The sequence below is a fragment of the Amphiura filiformis genome, chromosome 3 (assembly GCF_039555335.1).
Source record: "Amphiura filiformis chromosome 3, Afil_fr2py, whole genome shotgun sequence".
NCBI lineage: Eukaryota > Metazoa > Echinodermata > Ophiuroidea > Amphilepidida > Amphiuridae > Amphiura > Amphiura filiformis.
This window is the reverse complement of record NC_092630.1, coordinates 64,313,313-64,334,885: the sequence shown is the minus strand read 5'-3', so window position 1 is coordinate 64,334,885 and position 21,573 is coordinate 64,313,313. Positions and strand designations below refer to the sequence as shown.

The 21,573-nt window shown below is 36.4% G+C and overlaps 1 protein-coding gene across 1 annotated transcript in view; it reads left to right on the top strand.

The window, feature by feature from the left end:
- LOC140148954 (cAMP-dependent protein kinase type II regulatory subunit-like) overlaps nt 1–21,573 on the top strand; it is an 87,414-nt gene that overhangs the window by 38,252 nt on the left and 27,589 nt on the right. The window contains exons 3-5 of the mRNA XM_072171064.1: nt 1,386–1,438; nt 15,045–15,128; nt 18,200–18,241. Of these exons, the coding sequence (XP_072027165.1) occupies nt 1,386–1,438; nt 15,045–15,128; nt 18,200–18,241 (179 nt within the window). The remainder of the gene's footprint in view (nt 1–1,385; nt 1,439–15,044; nt 15,129–18,199; nt 18,242–21,573) is intronic.

Below are 21,573 nucleotides of genomic sequence, written 5' to 3'. Positions count from 1 at the left end.
TTTCACCTGATTTCAACCCTAAACGTTTTCTTATATTTAGGCCTATACCATCTACAACTTGCTGCTGGCTATACCTTGTTTAGAACTTTCAAAAGAAATACCTGAATGTGCAACCATAACTGTTTCAAAATAGCCCGCGAAAGTCATGCAGGTGACTCCGAGGTCATGCATTGAATTGGTTTGAATGAAGAATACTACGGGAACCAGCACCTTTTGTTAGAGGTCACACATGAGCATGATGAGTGAAGTGCATACCTATATTGTTGTGAACGAGTCAATGACCTTCAATGACACTTTAAGATTTTGTTTGCATACACCTACTGATTGGTCATATTAAACCCAATAACATTGAAATTTTTGGTTGTGAACAAAAAGTTCACCTAGACTAAGTGCAATTTTGATTTTGTGCCATATCAGCCATCTTGGATGATTTTTGGCAAATGTTCTCTAAATGCATGATTTCAATGCCTCGGTTTGAAAAAATACTTTATGCCATTGACTAGTAAAGTGCCATTTCATAAGAAACCCTTTGATACTTTCACAATATGCTTGTTTCATGTTTGCATATATGTTAAAATAAAGAAATATATAAAGGTAAATATATGTTTATGCCAATTTTGCTCCCAATTGCTATTTTTGGACCATGTCATTTTATTTCGTTCAATGACCGGTCAGAATGGGAAACTTTAAAAATTCATAATTCGAAAAGTTTTTGACCGATTTTGACCATTTAACCACCAAAATACTTCTGTTGATGAGTTCTATCCAGAAAACAATCTTTTGTAGCAATTGGGACAACATGAAATTTTGATGGTTATCCCTACTTATATTCACAGTGATGATGATGTTAAAGCAACAATAATAAGAGTTATACCTTTTACATAAAAAGTACCGTATCATTTTTCGAGAATGCATTTAAAGGATTGCAACTGCTACCACATCCAATGTTGCAAAAACTTGCTCCCTCATCAATTTCCAAAACCCTCTGAATGAGAACCAAACAACTTTAACTTACCGTACTGGCCGAGTATAGTCCCATCCGCTTTTGGGTGAACATTTTTCAAAATTGGGGGTGGGACTATATTCGAATTCAAAAAAAAAAAAAAAATGTTTTTTTTTTTTTTTTAAGTTTTTAAATTTGGGGGTGGGACTTTACTCGAAGGTGGGACTATACTCGCGTCAGTACGGTACTTATTTTTGTTTGATTGGTTCTGTTTTTGCCAGCTCACTTCCTATAGGTGGGTTTTTGAGGATTACATACAATGTTACTTTCAAGAGTGTCTTCCCAAAGTTTTTATTTATTTACTAGTTAAATATTATTAATATCATGTTTTTACTGACACAAATCTTAACCGTGTACATGAAATGTTCTTTTTTACCCACAGTATGTGCAGAGAGGTATGATCCTGAAGCAGATGATGACTCCAATGATAAGAAGGTAGACTATTTCTTTATTTTATTGATTTATAATTTCAAGTAAATTTCATAATTAATTGCTCAGAGTTAAGTGCTGTGTGTCAAGTATTTTTGAGCATGAATGCAGTATAAACAATTTAATGCAAATTGGCTGATCAACAATGATAACAACAAGACCGTTTCAATGATCACCTTCACATACCCCAAACTCTGAAGAATTAGTAAATTTACTTTTTAACATCTAAATTTACTTGGACATTTTGTTCAATTGTCTTGAGAGAAAGTGAAAAGCTGTTTACTCTGACTGTTCATCCAAATAAGTACCAGACTGGAGACTATAATAGTCCATCAACTCACAAGTACAAAGTAAATCTGTGGCTTTGCGTCATATGCACTATGCGTGTTAAAAATGTGTGATGCATAAAGAGCATGGTGCGCTCGGCAAGTACAAATCGCAAGCAGCAGTTGGGGTGCCAAAGAAGCATTCACACACGCATTGCACTGAAATAATAATTATTCTCATACCTCCAGTTTCTGAGGTCTATTTACTTTGTACTTCTGAGTTGACGGACTATAGGGACAGTCTGTGTAGCTCACTATCCGAATGTCTGTGGCAGATCCTTCCACAGGCAGATAATGTATATAGCCAGAGTTTTTGCTCTGGTTTATCTGCCTATATTCATGTTATGTTTCCAATGTAATTTCATCTTAAATGCTAGTATGTTTTCTTTCCCTAGTATGCAACAGACATGAAAGGCTTCTGAAAACATGTGTGTACATGTATGTCATTTCTTGTTCATGTCACTACGAAAGGAAAATCTTATTCCCAGAATGAACCACCTTATTTTGGAGCTTCCTTGTGATAGTATAGAAGGATGCCTTCCAAGTGGAACAGTGTAGCGCAATGAAGGAGTGTCTGTCTGTAAAGTAATGCAAGTATTCAAGGCTCCGTAATTAATAAACCATGAGCTTCAGATCCTGCAAAATAAATTTGCTTGCATGCTTCTTCATGCTAACAACAGTCCCAGTAGAAAAAATGATGGCACAACTCTAGATGGGATCGTCAACTTCTTATTTTAACTTTCAAATGTCTTAAACAAATTGTACCTATACATTTCTCATAGTTTCACTTTTACTCATTCACCTCATGCCCAAAGTACTAGAAGTCAATCTAATAATACCCTGCTTGTTCCAACACAGAGTATTACTACTGGCAAAAGCACTTTCCATTTTAGAACAGCAGTATTCTAGAACAAGCTAGCACACAACCACAAGAATATTAGTTTGCATGAATTTAAAAGTGTAATAACCAATTAAATTTTATAATCTTTTGTGTATTTAATCAGTTTTATCTTTATTTTTCAATGTGTCTTGTTTATTTAAATCAGTTTTTTAATTCAAAGAGTACTTGTGTGTATTGTTTTTTGTTAACTGGACCTCTTAGGAGACTAATACTTATGTATTGAAAGAGGTTTTCCAGAATAAAGGTAGAATTAATGAATAAATGAATGAACAAGTCATCAATTAAAATGTAAAATATGTACATGAATGACTGAACAAATCAACAAACAACTCCTGATTCTAGAAAAATACTCACTAATTTTGTTGGATCAACAATAAATGGCCAAACGAAACAGCTAAATCCTAATTAATACTTGCAGTAAAAGTCAAATTTTATATTTGGCCAGTTTGTGGAAGTAAGGTCCAAAAACACATATTTTTAGCTTGTTTTTTGTATGCTGTGACTATCAAGCTTTACCATTAAATGGGTTAATTACAGGTTTTTGTGGTCTAATTTTTGGAAACACATCTATCCAATTATCAAAATTAAAACATAAAATATGAAAATTCTGAGCAAACACTTGAAATGTGTGATTTTGAATGCTTGATTTTTATTAATTTTAATGACTGCTGCAATTGTAAGAAAACATACAAAAATGTTAAGTTTTCCAGGATTGAACCATGTTGTATTTGGCAAAGCAGGATGAAATTAGTGCTGTATTCTTCTGGAAACGGGAGTAATGGTTGTAGGCTAATTACAAAGAAAATCACTTTTTTTTCTGATTAAAACTCCAGTAAATGATTTCAGGGAAGTGAATATATATCTCAAAATCCTGTATTCTATTTTAGTGTCACACTTAAACAGTCATATTTCAGTGGTTATAAAAGAAGTTGGAGACAAATAGTTAATCATTAAAACTGACCACACTTTCGATCAATAGATCTACTTCTTGCACAAAATAATAAGCCAAATTGCCCGATTTGTCCAGTTGATTTTATTATTCATCGTCCACTGTCAGCTGAATAGGAAAGAGGGCATGAAGTCAGGAAAGTGGACTTGTTTGAATTATTGATAAATGTCAGTTGCGAGGCTTCTGTTGCTGTTGATTGAGTGCTGGAGCATGAAAGCATGTTGTGTATGTATGCAATCTGTGTGTGCTCATTTTACAGCGTTCAATTCTAATTCTTATCATGTTACAAATGTTGTGAAGGTGGTAAGGAGGGTACGTGCATGTTAAAACTAATAATGAAAACACAGTCGTCAAAAACTCTAATACCAAAGCATTAATTAAACTTTTTATATAGCACAGCTTTGTCGTGCTATCACAATCTTTTGTTGTACTGCATTCGACCGAATAAGCCAGCCAGTGTTAGGGGTGCTTTCTTAAAAACAATGAAATGAAAGTCAAAATTTGGAATATATATAAACACATAAATAATCCTTTGCTCAGTGCTGTTTGATGGGGTTACTCCTGGAAATAGGTTTACTCAATTCATTGAAAAAAGGGCACTTAGAAGTTATGACATGTGTGACATGAAATATTCTGTATGGGGCATGTGTCAGAGGAGGGGTGCTAAATGCTAATTAAGTTGAATACGGTACTGATACTAGCATCATAAATGATGTGTGTGCAAATAATTATTATGGTCCTGATTGGCTATTTGAATCTCAGGTCATGAAATATCAGCATCTCTGATTGGCTCAACAACATAAATAATTTCAAATAAATTTATATTAAAAGTCTTATTTGGTTGGTTAACCATAAATCAATTTTTTAAAAGTTTTATTTTGTTTTATTTTGTGTATGCAGTGGTGTAGCCAAGGAGGGCAAAGGGGGGCAGTTCTTCCCCTGCAAGAAGTCTTGCCACTCCCCTCTTGCTGTCACTGTGGGATGCTGGCTGCACTGATATTTTTAAAAGATTTTAAGCTCTTTTTGTACTTATTTAAACTACTGCAAGTTACATGTTCAGCTTTACAGTTTTAAAAGTTGTTTTAATTTGAAAAAAAAAATATCAGTGAACTTTTCTGCGCATTGAATGAGAGTAAAACGTGCAGGATAGACTCAATGAGGCAAACTCGAGAATACCAATATTGAAACGGAGAACCAAAATGCGATTTCAGATTTTTGGCCTGTTTTTAAGCTTACCTCCCGTGTAGCTCCGTGTGTTGTCAATGGCCGAATTCAGCTCTTGTCAAATTCATATTTAGAGAAAAGTCACGATGCTCACGTGTTAGTGGTAGTTTTTGATTGTTATTATGCATTTAAAAATGATTGCATGGCTCTGCACAAGGTATATTTTGTAAATATTTGGATTTGTTTACCTGCCGATCGTCAGTTTATGTCGAGTGTTGAAAATACTGCAGAGAAAATTTGTCATGTCGTGACGTGTAAATTGGCTTCAAATTTTACTACTTCCGTTAGTATTGTACAGAGATCTTATAATATTGTGTAAATAATTTTGTCAGGAACAAAATAAGGTATTACATACCGTCTCACGAGTAAATATTGAGGACAAAATTCAGGTTTTTCATGTGTTGTTTCAAAGAATTTTAGATTTGTCATTTTGAAATTCCCGGCCAGCAATCGCCTGAGCGTAAACAAGTTTTTCCTAAAAATTGTAAATTTCCTTAAAAACGACTTTTGTTGATCAAACTTTGGATTATTTAAGATGTAATTGTTTAAGGATGTAGAATTTTAAGATATTTTTGAGTATTTTTATGTTTTACATGGTCAAAAAGGGGGTCATCAGTTTGATTCCTGATTTAGAAACACTTTAGCAATTGTTCTAGTTATTAAATTGTTGATTTCGTCATGCTCAAAATCTTTTCGAAAGTGAGCGCCTGACGCGGAGTGACTGCTTGCGATATCCATAGTAACGAGCTTACGCTTTGAACGCAGCCGCCAAAAGGTTCCATGAACGCGTTCAGGAGAGCATAAAAGGCCGTGCACGACGCAAATTTAATCAGATTGCTTGGTGGACAATTAGTCCACCCACGAACCCTGAAAGGGAAACCACAGGGTAAGCACTGCCAACCAAAGCAAATACGCCCTACTCAGGAGCTCAGATTGAGCTAGGGGCAGCTTGGCTACCACAATAGTGGCAACACCAGGGTGGTTATACAGTAATACACTCCGGTGATTTGGCCTAGCGCCTATGCCTAATTTGGGCAAGTGACTTGCCGCACACATGCACAAGTCCAATGGAAAATTATGCACTGTATTTATGTGCGTTCATTGTTGCATGGCAAGGTCGTATTTGGTGTCCATGCATGGATACTCTGTAGTAGGCCTACTAGGCCTTGGCCTAGCCTATGACTATGTCATGTGATGAGAGATTCTGTTGATTAAATTGTATTTTTATGCTTCTTGATTATTCAAGCAGATAGTAGGCCTATATACTTTTCGGCAGCATTTATTGGTAATTTATTTGGATTTAAAAGAGATAGGCCTAAATAAGGAAATATCGTCATGATCAACAACAGAGATTGTGTATTTACCAGTGTTTACTTGTATTTATGAATTGTGATGTGATAAGACAAATATGAAAGCAAAATAACAATACAAGATATAACAAAAGAAGCACATATAAAACAGAATTGTCAAGTCTCATTTTTTACCTGTTCTCCTTTCATGCATCACTGATTCAACATGTCTTGGGGAGAATTCTAGTCTTTGATACTACGCTACCACTTGTATGTTTAGAAGGCTAGTCTTCTCCACCAGTCGTTTATAAAAGTATTAGGGGCAAGCTTGGTCCCGTTACAACTGGATCGTCATGATCAACAACAGAGATTGTGTATTTACCAGTGTTTACTTGTATTTATGAATTGTGATGTGATAAGACAAATATGAAAGCAAAATAACAATACAAGATATAACAAAAGAAGCACATATAAAACAGAATTGTCAAGTCTCATTTTTACCTGTTACTTCTCCTTTCATGCATCACTGATTCAACATGTCTTGGGGAGAATTCTAGTCTTTGATACTACGCTACCACTTGTATGTTTAGAAGGCTAGTCTTCTCCACCAGTCGTTTATAAAAGTATTAGGGGCAAGCTCGGTCCCGTTACAACTGGTGTCTGGCGGTAGGATAAATCAAAATTTTAACAAATTTTGGCTCACGATTTATTATGGCAGCGACTGAAGATAGTGTTGATATTTCTCCAACCGATACCAGCTCAGAAATATTAGCTGGTGAAGAATTTAATGTTCATGAAAGTGATGAGTCAGTGAGAAGTAGGCCTAAACTTTCTAGCAATGACACTCAGCCTGGAGTAAAAATAAAGCCTCAAACTTACGATGGGACCACTTCCTGGTCAGACTATTTGATACAATTCGAACTTGTTGCTGAATGGAATAAATGGAATGATTATACCAAAGCCATTTGTTTAGCAACTAGTCTAAGAGGTGTTGCTCAGAGTGTACTGGGATATTTGGATCCGACTGAACGGCATGATTACCACTCACTTGTGGCCTGTTTGAACCTGAGGTTTGGAACCGAAAATCAGGAAGAGCTATTCTGGGTGAAACTCAATAACAGAGTAAGGCACCCAAAAGAGTCATTGCCTGACCTAGCTCATAACATCCGAAGGCTAGTCAAGCTAGCTTTGCCAACGATACCGAGTCCCTTCTCACAGGAGATAGCAAAGAAATACTTTATAGGTGCTATCAGAGAAAGCGAATTACGGTTAAACATCCTGCGTGCAAAACCTGTTACTTTTGATGATGCAATTAAGATTGCAGTGGAAACTGAAGCTTTTTACAAAGCTGAAAAGTACAGGCATCAATATGATACATCTGGAGATAGTGCAGATGGAATTGCTGAATTTGTAGATGTGAAAGAGAAGACTGGGAGATCATCGAGAAAGCACCGGAAGTCTCCCTCATCACAAATGCGAGCCAGGAGAAGGTTAGCTTTCTTAAAGATCCAGAAAAAGTTAACCAGGCCGCATGCTCCCTTAATTGGGAAAGACTGTGATGGTCTACCCTGCCAGATGGCATGCTCAAGCAGTTTCAAGAAGAAAGGGAGGACTCGGAAGTCTCCATCATCTAGAAGGCGAGCCAGGAGACGATTAGCTGTAAGGAGACAGTTAACTGGTGGTCAGGACACTCCCTTGATAAATGGGGAAGACTGCCAGTCAGCAGGTACCCCGAGTGATGATCAGATGGTATTAGTTGACCGTATAGGCGTAGGTGAATGGAATTCATCTGGCCAATACGCCGACACTCTGAGAAAGTTGTCATCTCAGATGAGTCTTTGGAAGAGGTCAGCTATGGTACTTGATGACGGTCATGATGGTATAGGCACACGATATGGCCTATGCACCAACTCATTGTCATCCGGGAACTTGTCATAGCAGAACGAGAGTCTGCAGGAAGAATGACTAGTTATCATGCAGATATGTAATGATTGGATGATTGTATATAATTTGTAAATAGCTTTACGAGGAAGATTCAAGGAGACGAAAGCTATCGTGTTTATGGGATAATGGTATGCGGAAAAGCCCTCGCCGTATAGTCACTGATCCTTGTGGTGTATATGAAGTCCGGAAAAGGGCTCACCGACGTCTTGCACTGCCTGCTCACAGCTCCTTCCCGCTAAAATATGAAATTACTGTTTTATGAAGTTGAAGTCAGGTATAGGCCTTGCCGACATCATCATCATATAAACGCGTGTTTTATAGCGGATTGTCTACTCGACATGTAGACCCTGTATATAAAAATTGTTTTCATTATTGTTATTATATAATTATAATAACTCAACTTTGGGAGGGATAGCCTCCAATAAAAAGAACTTCATGAATGAAATTTTATTTCAGCCAAAACGTGATTAGAAGTTTGATATGATTTTACTGACTGCAGCGGTATTGTCATGCCAATCTTTTGACCAAGTTTTGTCTCTGTGAAATTCTTGTTCTTTTTAAAAAGAGCAATATTCTGGATTTCTTAATTTAGATAAAGTGAAAGACACCTCACTTTATTTCGACACAACTAGTCTTACAATCATTTGGAATGATGGATATGCATGGAGACATCACCATGAAAAATATGAACAGTGTTGACTGTCGGGCACTTTTCGTGTTGTTTTATACATGAGATTTCATGCCTTAATTCTGAATTGAATGTCAGATTATGAAGATTACAAAGACAGATGAAGAAAAACAAAATGGAGATGGAGACAGCTATGTTAAATAACAGACATCGATTTCAAGCCTACAATAATGGTTGCTTAATTGAATAACCATTAGGTATGTACGTGCTATCTACTGAAGATAGCAATACCAATAAGTTTTGTCGTACGGCATGTGCTCTTAAGAAGATTAACGAATGAAAATCAACTAGATCTCATCATCTGTTTTCTTATTGATACTGTTGAGGCATCACCACGGGCCGGTTATGCAGATCTTATGATTTTGGAACTCTGGTTGGTGCGACGGTGACTCACTGATTGCAGTCATGATGTTTTCAGAGCAATGTCAGGCTATGTAGGCGCATTGGTAACAGAAAATCAAGTTTCGCTCTTGGGTGGATTGCCAACTGAGAAAGTCTACATGGACTTAATAGAACTCAGATGCAAGAATGAATGGCAAAAGTGATATTTGACCAGCCAATGGTTATTCTTTACCAGGTCAAATGTTTTATTGGATGATGTATGGTTTCTTTACACCTTGCATAATTGATGTAACGGCGGCCCACTCAACCTTTCCTCTCATGATCGACGGTGAACCAATCTGGCAGTTTCTCATGAGAGTTGCGAAAGAGGTATGATAATGTAGATTCTCAGATGTTGAAGATATCGAACTGAAGACAAGGTCCATCAGAAGAAAGGACGCTGAGGAATATAGAACTTTTATAAATCTGAACTCATATTGATCATTAATTGATGGCAAAAATTTAAAATTAATGTCGAACTGATGATTGTTTTATGTAACTTGATGCAGAGACAGACTTCTGTCATTTCAGCTCGAAATTTAAAGTCAAAGTTAAAAATGGTATTGTTCATTTGAAAATGAAATTGATGGAAACGTGCACCAAGGTGAATTAAATGGTTCTTGTAAATTAATATTTCATTGGTAAAGAAGAGTATGCATAAAAACCAGATGTTTAAATGATTTATGCTAGAGATACTGTGAAAGATTTGTATAAAACTTGTAAACATAATAATATAATTTACATGTGAAATAGAGTTGCTTTTATAATGTATAGTTGTAAATCTGCCGAATAGCCAATCAAATTTTGGAAAACTTTTGGAGGTCACGAGGTCACGACAATGTTATTGTCAGCCTGTCACCAAACAATGATTGAGTGAATTTACCGTTGTTACTACTAAAGTTTGTCAAGAAAATGCTCTGATTTTTTTTTTTGTACCGTAATTAAGTTATATAATTATACATGTTACATTTCGGGACGAAATAGTCTCGAAGAGGGGGTAGTGAAACGGAGAACCAAAATGCGATTTCAGATTTTTGGCCTGTTTTTAAGCTTACCTCCGTGTAGCTCCGTGTGTTGTCAATGGCGAATTCAGCTCTTGTCAAATTCATATTTAGAGAAAAGTCACGATGCTCACGTGTTCGTGGTAGTTTTTGATTGTTATTATGCATTTAAAAATGATTGCATGGCTCTGCACAAGGTATATTTTTGTAAATATTTGGATTTGTTTACCTGCCGATCGTCAGTTTATGTCGAGCGTTGAAAATCTGACAGAGAAAATTTGTCATGTCGTAAATGCGTGCGAAATTGGCTTCAAATTTTACTACTTCCGTTAGTATTGTACAGAGATCTTATAATATTGTGTAAATAATTTTGTCAGGAACAAAATAAGGTATTACATACCGTCTACGAGTAAATATTGAGGACAAAATTCAGGTTTTTCATGTGTTGTTTCAAAGAATTTTAGATTTGTCATTTTGAAATTCCCGCCAGCAATCGTCTGAACGTAAACAAGTTTTTCCTAAAATTGTAAATTTCCTTAAAACGACTTTTGTTGATCAAACTTTGGATTATTTAAGATGTAATTGTTTAAGGATGTAGAATTTTAAGATATTTTTGAGTATTTTTATGTTTTACATGGTCAAAAAGGGGGTCATCAGTTTGATTCCTGATTTAGAAACACTTTAGCAATTGTTCTAGTTATTAAATTGTTGATTTCGTCATGCTCAAAATCTTTTCGAAAGTGAGCGCCTGACGCGGAGTGACTGCGCGATATCCATAGTAACGGAGCTTACGCTTTGAACGCAGCCGCCAAAAGGTTCCATGAACGCGTTCAGGAGAGCATAAAAGGCCGTGCACGCGCAAATTTAATCAGATTGCTTGGTGGACAATTAGTCCACCCACGAACCCTGAAAGGGAAACCACAGGGTACGCACTGCCAACCAAAGCAAATCGCCCTACTCAGGAGCTCAGATTGAGCTAGGGGCAGCTTGGCTACCACAATAGTGGCAACACCAGGGTGGTTATACAGTAATACACTCCGGTGATTTGGCCTAGCGCCTATGCCTAATTTGGGCAAGTGACTTGCCGCACACATGCACAAGTCCAATGGAAAATTATGCACTGTATTTATGTGCATTCATTGTTGCATGGCAAGCTCAGATTTGGTGTACAGGCATGGATACTCTGTAGTAGGCCTACTAGGCCTTGGCCTAGCCTATGACTATGTCATGTGATGAGAGATTCTGTTGATTAAATTGTATTTTTATGCTTCTTGATTATTCAAGCAGATAGTAGGCCTATATACTTTTCGGCAGCATTTATTGGTAATTTATTTGGATTTAAAAGAGATAGGCCTAAATAAGGAAATATCGTCATGATCAACAACAGAGATTGTGTATTTACCAGTGTTTACTTGTATTTATGAATTGTGATGTGATAAGACAAATATGAAAGCAAAATAACAATACAAGATATAACAAAAGAAGCACATATAAAACAGAATTGTCAAGTCTCATTTTTTACCTGTTCTCCTTTCATGCATCACTGATTCAACATGTCTTGGGGAGAATTCTAGTCTTTGATACTACGCTACCACTTGTATGTTTAGAAGGCTAGTCTTCTCCACCAGTCGTTTATAAAAGTATTAGGGGCAAGCTTGGTCCCGTTACAACTGGATCGTCATGATCAACAACAGAGATTGTGTATTTACCAGTGTTTACTTGTATTTATGAATTGTGATGTGATAAGACAAATATGAAAGCAAAATAACAATACAAGATATAACAAAAGAAGCACATATAAAACAGAATTGTCAAGTCTCATTTTTACCTGTTACTTCTCCTTTCATGCATCACTGATTCAACATGTCTTGGGGAGAATTCTAGTCTTTGATACTACGCTACCACTTGTATGTTTAGAAGGCTAGTCTTCTCCACCAGTCGTTTATAAAAGTATTAGGGGCAAGCTCGGTCCCGTTACAATATTCACCAAGCATACCTGTCCAATTCCAAATTGGGTGATTGGATTTAGCTGTAGGCAAAAATCAAGTCTTGTTGAGTCAGTGTAAGCACTCACTTTATTCAAGATGTTGACTTTCCATGTTCTTATTTTGAAACAAAGCGTACCTAAACATGATTTGAGAACCAATGTTCTGGCTGTGAATGAAGAAATCCTTTTTGTTTTGTGAAAATTGCATGATTGACTAGAGATGCATAAAACACATGAATGTGTGAAAGAAAAGTATGATTAAATCTGAACTAATGAAAGAATGAACAAACAAACAAACAAAAGTTTTCTCTTCTTCTTTCTTCCTTCCTTCTTTCCTTTCCCCTCGCCAAAAAGCAGCTAGGGCGTTAGAGTTAAGTTAGACTGACATCTAAATGTGTTATTGATAATTGTTGTATGTGTCATATTATCGTCGACATGACCCTCAATCCAACATGTCAAAATAAACTGTCCCTTTTCGACACTTTACGACACATATCAAAAATGAAAAAAAATGAAAATTCCATGCTATTTTGTCCAAATAAGCATACTGTACGATCATGTTTTCATCGGAAAGTCAAAAATTACCTCCCGAAGTTGAGCGGAACCAGGAAGTATGTTTACACCGGAAGTTGGCGATCGCAACTCATATCGGCATGATTTTAAGCTTATCTATGGACTTTTTTCAGCATTTTTGGATCTCATTACGAGTGTCGAAACATGTCGCTGTCGTATTTTTTTCTCAGACGAAGTGTTGCCATTAGAAATCATGTGTCGATAACACCTCTACTGACATCCCAATATGATATTTGAAAAAAAAGAGAGACCTCTGAAATGGGTCAGTGGCAGGAACTATGGATGACAAGTTGAATTACCCTGGAGAAATCAAAATTATAGAAAAAGAGAGTGACACTTGATAAATATAATTATTATAGTAGAAGGGGATAATTCAAGGGGAAAACCTGCATCTTATAATGGAAGGTAATTGATGGTGAAATTATATATGAACCACAATTATTTCCCCTGGCAATAATATTATAAAAAACTCGCCCAAATGTAGCATTTTTATAAGTGTTTGTTCAAAGGAAACACTAATGGATTTGTAATGACAATTTATCTGATGACATTTGATCAGGTTGATATGATAACAAAATGGCTAGCATAGACACTTGAGTTTGAATATCATGACATGCATGAAGTGTGATACTCTCAAAGACATTAGACCCAATGACAGCTGACTCAGATTGGCATAGTATGGTAAATCTGCCATCTTGACTTGTCATGCATGTAGGCCAAAATAGTGTATTTGTGGCATTTATCAGCAAGAGCCTGAAAGTGATTCATGAGCTTGAGCGTTGCAAAGGCATGGCGATATAATCAGGAGGTACACTATTTTGCCTTCCATGAGCATAAACATGTTGGTTCTCTTTGGGTCTAATTCTATGTAACTAAAAGGAAGTCGCCAAATCTTGTCCAGAAGCAGGCTCCGAGATGCTTTCACTTTCAGCTCTGATTTATTCGTACATTGATCGGGTACATATTGCCATTAAACCATCTGACGTTCATTTTTGCAAAACTATTCAATCACTATGGAAAAAAATGGTTGGTTTCTAGGCCGTTGAGGTCAATAACCTTATTTATGGGTCAGGTCATGACAGCAAACACGTCAAATGCAAGCGGTGTCCAACACGCGCGGTAAGTGGCGAGTCACGAACCTGCGCGCACATGGCACCATGGTTTCACGTGCTTTGCGGAGCATTGTATGGATGCTGTTGGCTTACCGTGCGTAGGCCTACGTATGTGTACGCCCAGACAAACAAGTATGTGTATGTGTGTACATAACTGGGAATTGGGAAGGGGGGGGGGCACACTCGAAGTTTTTGCCGCCACCTTTTTGAATGGCCACGATTCAGGAAGCACCGTTCTGTCGCGCGCCGTGCAGCCAGCTCAGAATTGGAAACTTGGTCAAAGCAAAGGCCTTGAAGCCATTTCGGGGGATCATTATGTGTAAGCTGATGAAAAGGGGGGTCATTGGGTGACAGATTTGCAAAAAAGTCCACTTTTCAGAGGGAATGTTAAAATGTAACCAACAGAATCGTTCAACTGTTCAGTATAGCCCGAAAAGGTAAATGTTAGGGGGTGGGTGAGGTGAGCCCACTTTAGTGGAACTTGAAAGTCCACAATTTGGAAATTCTGCGGCCCTCACAAATAAATCCTGGCTATAATGTAGGCCTAGCAATTAACAACACGGGCTCGCTTAAAATGTTTTGCTGCAACTTTTAAACATGTTGCTCACATTTTTTATACCATTATAACCCGAAATTGAAACGTTTTCTAGCAACCTCTTCTAACATTAATGTTTTATGTTTGTTGGGATAAAGTTAAAATCAACCATTTTGTCACGAGCTGTTTCAAAAGAAATCTTAAGGGATTGAGTGAGTAACGACATTATCACAGGTCTGGATATTCACTTAATTAAAGTTTAGCTTCTTAGGAACTAACATATGATTATCAAACTAACATGATCATTACTATATATTGGATTAACAATCTACCTCAAGACACCATGATTATCATCACTGTTTACCATGTTTACTAACCACTCCCGTTTACTAACCGCTCCCGTTTACTCAACTAGCGGGTCTCCCGCTAGTAGCTGACTTTTTCCTCTAGCTTACCTAATCATCAAAATCTCAATTGAAGCAATGGATTGAACATGATGTGCTGCAACAAAAAGCATACAGTTTCAGAATGATGTTGAAAACGGTATGCTAATAATACAAGTCGAAAAATTCTGGATCAAGCATCAATGTGTTTGATACATGTTGAATACTTTTTTCTTGTAATTTACAGAAATTCCTTTAGATAATGAATCCCACACACTTTACTGAGTTACTAAATGCTGTCTTCCGTTGTTTTTTTCAGGTTGTCTTCCCAAAGACAGATGAGCAGAGAACACGGTTGGCTGCAGCAGTAGAAAAAATTCTTATTTTCAGAGCACTAGATAAAGTAAGTATTAAAATTCAAGAGATGGTGACAGATTTCCTTTCATTTCGAGCGGGATGTTTTTATCTCCCTTGTGGTCGGTTTTCTCTGCTTTTCTTTCTGAACTGAATGTGTTGAAACTTGAAACAAGAGAAATTGAAAATGCAAAACTTCTATTTGATATCCATCATAGGAGATCTCTCTTTTAGTAGTGTATTTTCCCCAGGATAATAGCACTACCACTGCGTTTCATGTTCATAATATTCATAGTCAATGCAGGTAACAAAATGAATGTGGCTGCCTGATGTGATATTGAAGAAGAAAAAGCACTCAAGATGAATTTAAAATGAACTTAAAACCTAAAGCTTATATGCTTTATGTACTGTTTACAGAAAGCAAAAAATGTATTTGTGAAGTACTGAGTTTGACCATGGTTTGAGTACTTTAACCCTAACCACAACAAATCTTACAAGGAAAACCGGGCCAGCGAACCCCCGTGGCTAATGGTCGGTGATCTTGTGCTTGGTACGGGAGTGGTCTAAGCCCGGGGGTCTAAGGTTCGATTCCTGAGGTACCAAGTGTCTTCTTCCTTCATTCTCTCTCTTTTGTGATCCTTCTTTACCTTCTGATAGCAGCCGTTCAGTGTTGCAAAAAAGATATGAAATCCAAAATTTGCATGAAACAAGGATTTTCACAAAATTCTTCTGTGAAAATCCAAATAAATTTGTATGTTCTGACACAGATTTCCAAAAAAGAAACTTGATATTTGGCCCATGTGATACAAAAAAGGTAACATAAGGTAGCCATTGCCAATTTGACTTGACTGCTGCATGAACATGATGATGTAGCATGCTAATTTACTACATGCCTTACCATATTCTATGATTCTATGCACAGTTGCACACATAGAGTTCTGTGGGGATGGAAACTCAATCTCTTGATAGATTATGTCTTTCTTTTCAGATGAAAAGAAAATGATTTTTAAAAAATTGATTTCTGGGAATATCTTCGATTCTTCGTTCATGTTGATGTGATGAAAATTATTGATAGCATAATACTGTTTTCACAACAAATTTGCTTCGGAATGAAGAGTCATTTCTTTTAAAGGAATTAAAATAACTAGAATTTTATCTACAGTTATGATTGACTAAGTGTATTAAATAAGATCAATCAAGTTCAATAAGAATATTAAATTGGTATGACAGATTATAGCTAGCAGCAAAATAACAGCGAAATAACTGTCATATTCAAACGCTATCACATCACGCAACAATTGATTTTGTTGATTGTTTATCGCAGTCCTTAGAAATTGTATTTCACAAAGCACGATAATATCTTGAGATTGGAAATTTGGAATTGTTCTCTGTCCCAGTGCAAGATTTACTGTCCTCATGATAAATATTACATTTGATGAAGAAGGTCTGTAGAGTCTATACCAATTTGAACAAACATGTGTCATGTGTTTTGAAGAGAGCTGCAAATTCCAATTGTGTAATTAGCTTGTATTGCCTGCGGCTCAAGATTCAGGTAGTTACATAGCTATATATTGTCTTTAGGATGATGCCGTTATTTCCTCTCCTTGTTCAATAAAGTAAACAGTACATGTACACGCTGTCAATGTCTTCATCACGTTCACCCATTATTGCGGCTACATGTAATGTTCTAGTCTAAGGATGTACTGACTTCCCAACATGTTCTCACATTTATTCTAGAAATGTTTGTATGTGAATTAGTCTGGCGTGAAACATTTTTGTGTGATTTGAACTGATTCAGAACAGTCTGCGGTTTCTTTTATTTACAGTTTCAAACACCTATACATTAAAGCATATGGGTCAAAATAAAAACCTTGTAAAAATGAGTATCATGCAATACAATATGGAAACACAGGGCTACAGTAGAATGTGAAGCATTTTAACTTCCTCTAGTATTAATTAAAGTTGAATGTGTTGTTGAATGGATAAGGGTGTTGGAATGCAGAAGAGTGTCTGCAAGGAACCAAATTTAAATATACCAGACAGCTGAAGTATTGAGCCAAATGAGGAACTTGCTTTTACAGTAAAAGTCTTTTTCATTGGCGCTGTCCTGGAACGTGCCACTAGGCTGCAATCAATTACTTTTAAAATATGCAACAGCATATTACTATGGTTGCGGTCATCTAGTAGAAATTTCCTGTCAATTTCTTTCCCCACAGGAGATATGGCTTAATAGACAGGTGGCAAACTTAGACTAATTAACATTCCAGTTTAATTAGTATCAATTGAGGAAGATTACACTTGGTAAATCTACTGCAAACACCCAAAATAAAGGCAGTTATGAACTTATGATGAACTGTTACATACAGGAATGTGATTTTGACAAGAGAGTGTCAATTCATAATATGTATCTTAAATTACTGAACCTTTCAAATGATTCACCCTGAAATATTACATTTGTATTTATAGTTACAAAGTCTGGGAAAAAAAGCAAAAATTCATGTTAGAACTTGGTATTGCACAATTCGTGTGTGAAGCAATTTTGATCAAGCATGGATATCTAAACATGCCAAGGCTGTTTTGATTGCTGTAGGAAAGATAGGATCCATGTCATCTTTTCAGCAGTAAGGAAACCTGAAGCTGCTCAAAGCCAAGTTAGTTTTCCATGCAGCACTTACAGGCTTTGGTTACCTACGTGGGTCATGTTTTATGAGCCTGTGCAATGGTTACACACTTCTCCATCGTCATCTTAACGATAATACAAATACCAGTGTGAGTGTCCAGTGACGACACCTCTTCATCGTTAATGTAATGAGTGCTGGCATTAATTTCTTACAACACTTGTATCGTTTTCGCACCCCAATAAGACATCTATACTACAGAGGGCACCAATTTAGTGAATCCTAAAGAAAAAGCCTTTTCTTTGTGATGAAATTGATACTTTTTTTTTAGAGCAAAATCACGGGAAGGGAGATGTTGTTTTGGGAGTATGTCACTTTTATTTTTGAAATTATAAACCAGCTTGGGTTGTTTCATAGAGACAAGAGGGATCTATTAAAGTTAAAAGTAAATAAAGTTACATTAACATCTTCTTTTTTTTCTTTAAAAAAAAAATCTTTGCAGCAACAAATGCAGGAGGTGCTAGATGCTATGTTTGAGAAAAAGGTAAGCATTTGTTTCTCAGCCTGTCATAGCTTCTTGTATTGTAGGTTTTGTAGCTGAATCAAATGCGTGGTAGGTAACATTGCTGTTGGGCTGGTATGAAAATTGCAGAGCTATTGGTTGCAATTTAGTCTGCTGAATAATACTCCAACTGGTGCATGGTTAAAAGTTTCTTTCTTGTTGCCAACTGGGTACCTGTCCAACAGATTAGTGCCTTCCAAAAGTTGAGGTGCACCTGTGCATTCATTTTGCATATTGAAAAATAGATTTTTGTTTGTTCCTGACACGAAAGTTAAAAATGGTGCAAAATTTGAATTGTCAATTTTGATGATGACAAGATCAGTGACAACCATGACGTTGATAAGGACATGGGCCCGATTTGTCATGCGGTATCCAAGTATCCCGTATAGATGCAATATCTTTATGAGCATGATATGGTACAAGCAGAATCTTTGGACACTGTTTCATCACCAAAATCTTATTTACTGAAGTTTAAAATATCTGAAAAGAAAACTAACAAAGAATTGGTAATTATGTCTTCTTGCTTAGCCTTATACTGATCATTTTCAAGCAATCTTTAAGGGCTGGGGTATGAACGTTTGGACAGTATTTATTTTGGGACATTAGAGCACATCAGACATATCGAATTGCATTCTGAATACGAAGAATGTCATTCTGATATCAAATAATTTTGAATTTTTGAAATTTGCAATTTAATACACATTTTATGGCAAATCATTAAAAATTGATATTTTTGATATTTAACAGTACTTGAAGTAAACTTTATAAATCTGATGATTTATACTCAAAGTGTATGTAGGTGGGATAAAAACCGACGATCAATTGAAAATTTTGACCTTTCGTATTGAAGATATGGATTTTTTTTCCCAAAACACCAAAAAAAATTAGGTCTTTTTAGGAAAAAAATCCATATCTTCAATATGAAAGGTCAAAATTTTCAATTGACCGTCGGCTTTTCCTCCCTGCTACATACACTTTAAGAATATATCATTAAGATTTATATAATTTACTTCGAGGACTGTTATATATCAAAATTCAAAAATATCAAATTTTATAATTTGTCATAAAATTTGTATTATATTGTGATTTTCAAAAATGAAAATTATTTGATATCAGAAAGACATGCTTCGTATTCAGAATACAATTCGATAGGTCTGAGGTGCTCTCATGTGCCATAAAAAAATACTGTCGAAACGCAATAAACGCTCATTTTAGATCCCTTAATCTTTGGCAAATATTGTGGAGGGAAAAAAATGATGGTTAACACAAACCAAGATAATTTTGAGAATGCATATGATATCTAATTAATCAGTTGTTGTTGATTGCATGTTTGTCAGCGCTCTTCACCCAGTAATAAACAGAACTGGCTTGCTTTCTACATGCAACCCAGATTCATATTGGTACAAGTAATAAGTAGCTCATTTAAAATATGATTAAAGCTTTCAAATTTATTAGATTTTTTTCTCTCCATACTAATATATATCTTCAAGCAGATTTTAAAAACATGTCATCTCTGTCAATTTTAATTTACATTTCATACTCCAGTACTTTATGAAATCAACTTTTTATGTATGAATATTTTTAAAGCTGTATTTGTTATTAAACTGAGATTTTTAAAATCCATCATCATTGTCTAACAAAATACATGAGCAGCTCAGTAGTGTTGTTATAATGCAAATAAAGAGAGTCCCAGTTCCAATAGCTGCCCAATACTGTTTGAAACTTACGTTTTTAACAGATGAGAGTAAGGTATCAGGGAGTAGTGGTTCTTGACATTCTTCCTAGAGAACTCAATCACCTGACATAATCTTTAGGGCAGTTGACTCTAATGAATTAGTCACTTGCAAAGTTTTGACATTTTTAGGTGATAACTAACTTCAAATTCAACTTCAAATTCAGCACAGAGTAGCCATTCTGTATTTTAAGTGACTTCCACCCACTGCGTAATAGTGGCGTATAACAAGGGCTATCTTAAAATTTATGGAGATTCTCTAACATACTCGGAAATCAGGGTAATCAGTGCTTAGGGAATCACTAGATAAGATTAACATTGATGGGTTATTGTTGATTGATTTGTCGTAAATACATCTCAGTGCAGCAATCTATTTTATTTATCCTCATTGTCTCAAATCGGTTTTTTTTTTCCTTTTTAATAATGTTGTGAATTTTTATGCCTCCACCTCGAGGCATACTGTTTTTGCAATGTCCGTCCTTCCGTGCTTCCGTCTTTCCATCCTTCCGTCCGGATGCGATATCTCGGGCATGGATGGGCGGATTTACTTCAGATTTTCAGGATAGGTGGGTCATGGTCAAAAACTCTGGCTACTTTTTTTTGGGTGAGGTTCAAGGTCATATACTGAGGTAAAAGGTCATTTGAGGTCAGAGGGCCCATTTTCCTTATTTACCTCTTTTCTCGGAGACTAGGGGTCATACGTTCCTCAAACTTGGTGGGTGGGTGCATCTTGACCCCAGACAGAACAAGTTTATATTGGTTAGTGGGTCAAGGTCTCCTGAGGTCATGCAGGGGTCATCTGAGGTCAAATTAGCAAATATAGTCATATGGCCATGAAACTTGGTAGGTACAGTCAACATTTAGAGCCAAATTTTTGGAAGGTCATTTTGGGGTCATCTGGGGTCACCCAGGGGTCATCTGAGGTCAAATTAGTAAAAACTGTCGTATGGGCATGAAACTTGGAGGGTACAGTCAACATTCAGAGCCTAATTTTTTGAAGGTCATTTTGGGGTCATCCAGGGTCACCCAGGGGTCATCTGAGGTCAAATTAGTAAAAACTGTCGTATGGGCATGAAATTTGGTGGGTACAGTCAATATTCAGAGCCAAATTTTTGGAAGATCATTTTGGGGTCATCTGAGGTCATCCAGGGGTCATCTGAGGTCAGATTAGTAAAAACTGTCGTATGGGCATAAAACTTGGTGGGTACAGTCAACATGTAGAACCAATTTTTGGAAGGTCATTTTGGGGTCACCAGGGGTCATCTGAGGTCAAATTAGTAAAAGCTATTGCATGGGCATGAAACTTGGTGGGTTCAGTTAACATTTAGAGCCAAATTTTTGGAAGGTCATTTTGGGGTCACCAGGGGTCATCTGAGGTCAAATTAGTATAATTACTATATCGGCATGAAACTTGGTGGGTACAGTCAACATTTAGAGCCAAATTTTTGGGCGTTCATTTTGGGGTCACCCAGGAGTCATTGAAAGGTTGTTTTGGGGTCATCCAGGTGTCATCTAAGGTCAAATTCAGTCTCCTCTTTTAGGCTTGAAGCTTTGTATCAACTTATGACTTCCACATCACTCC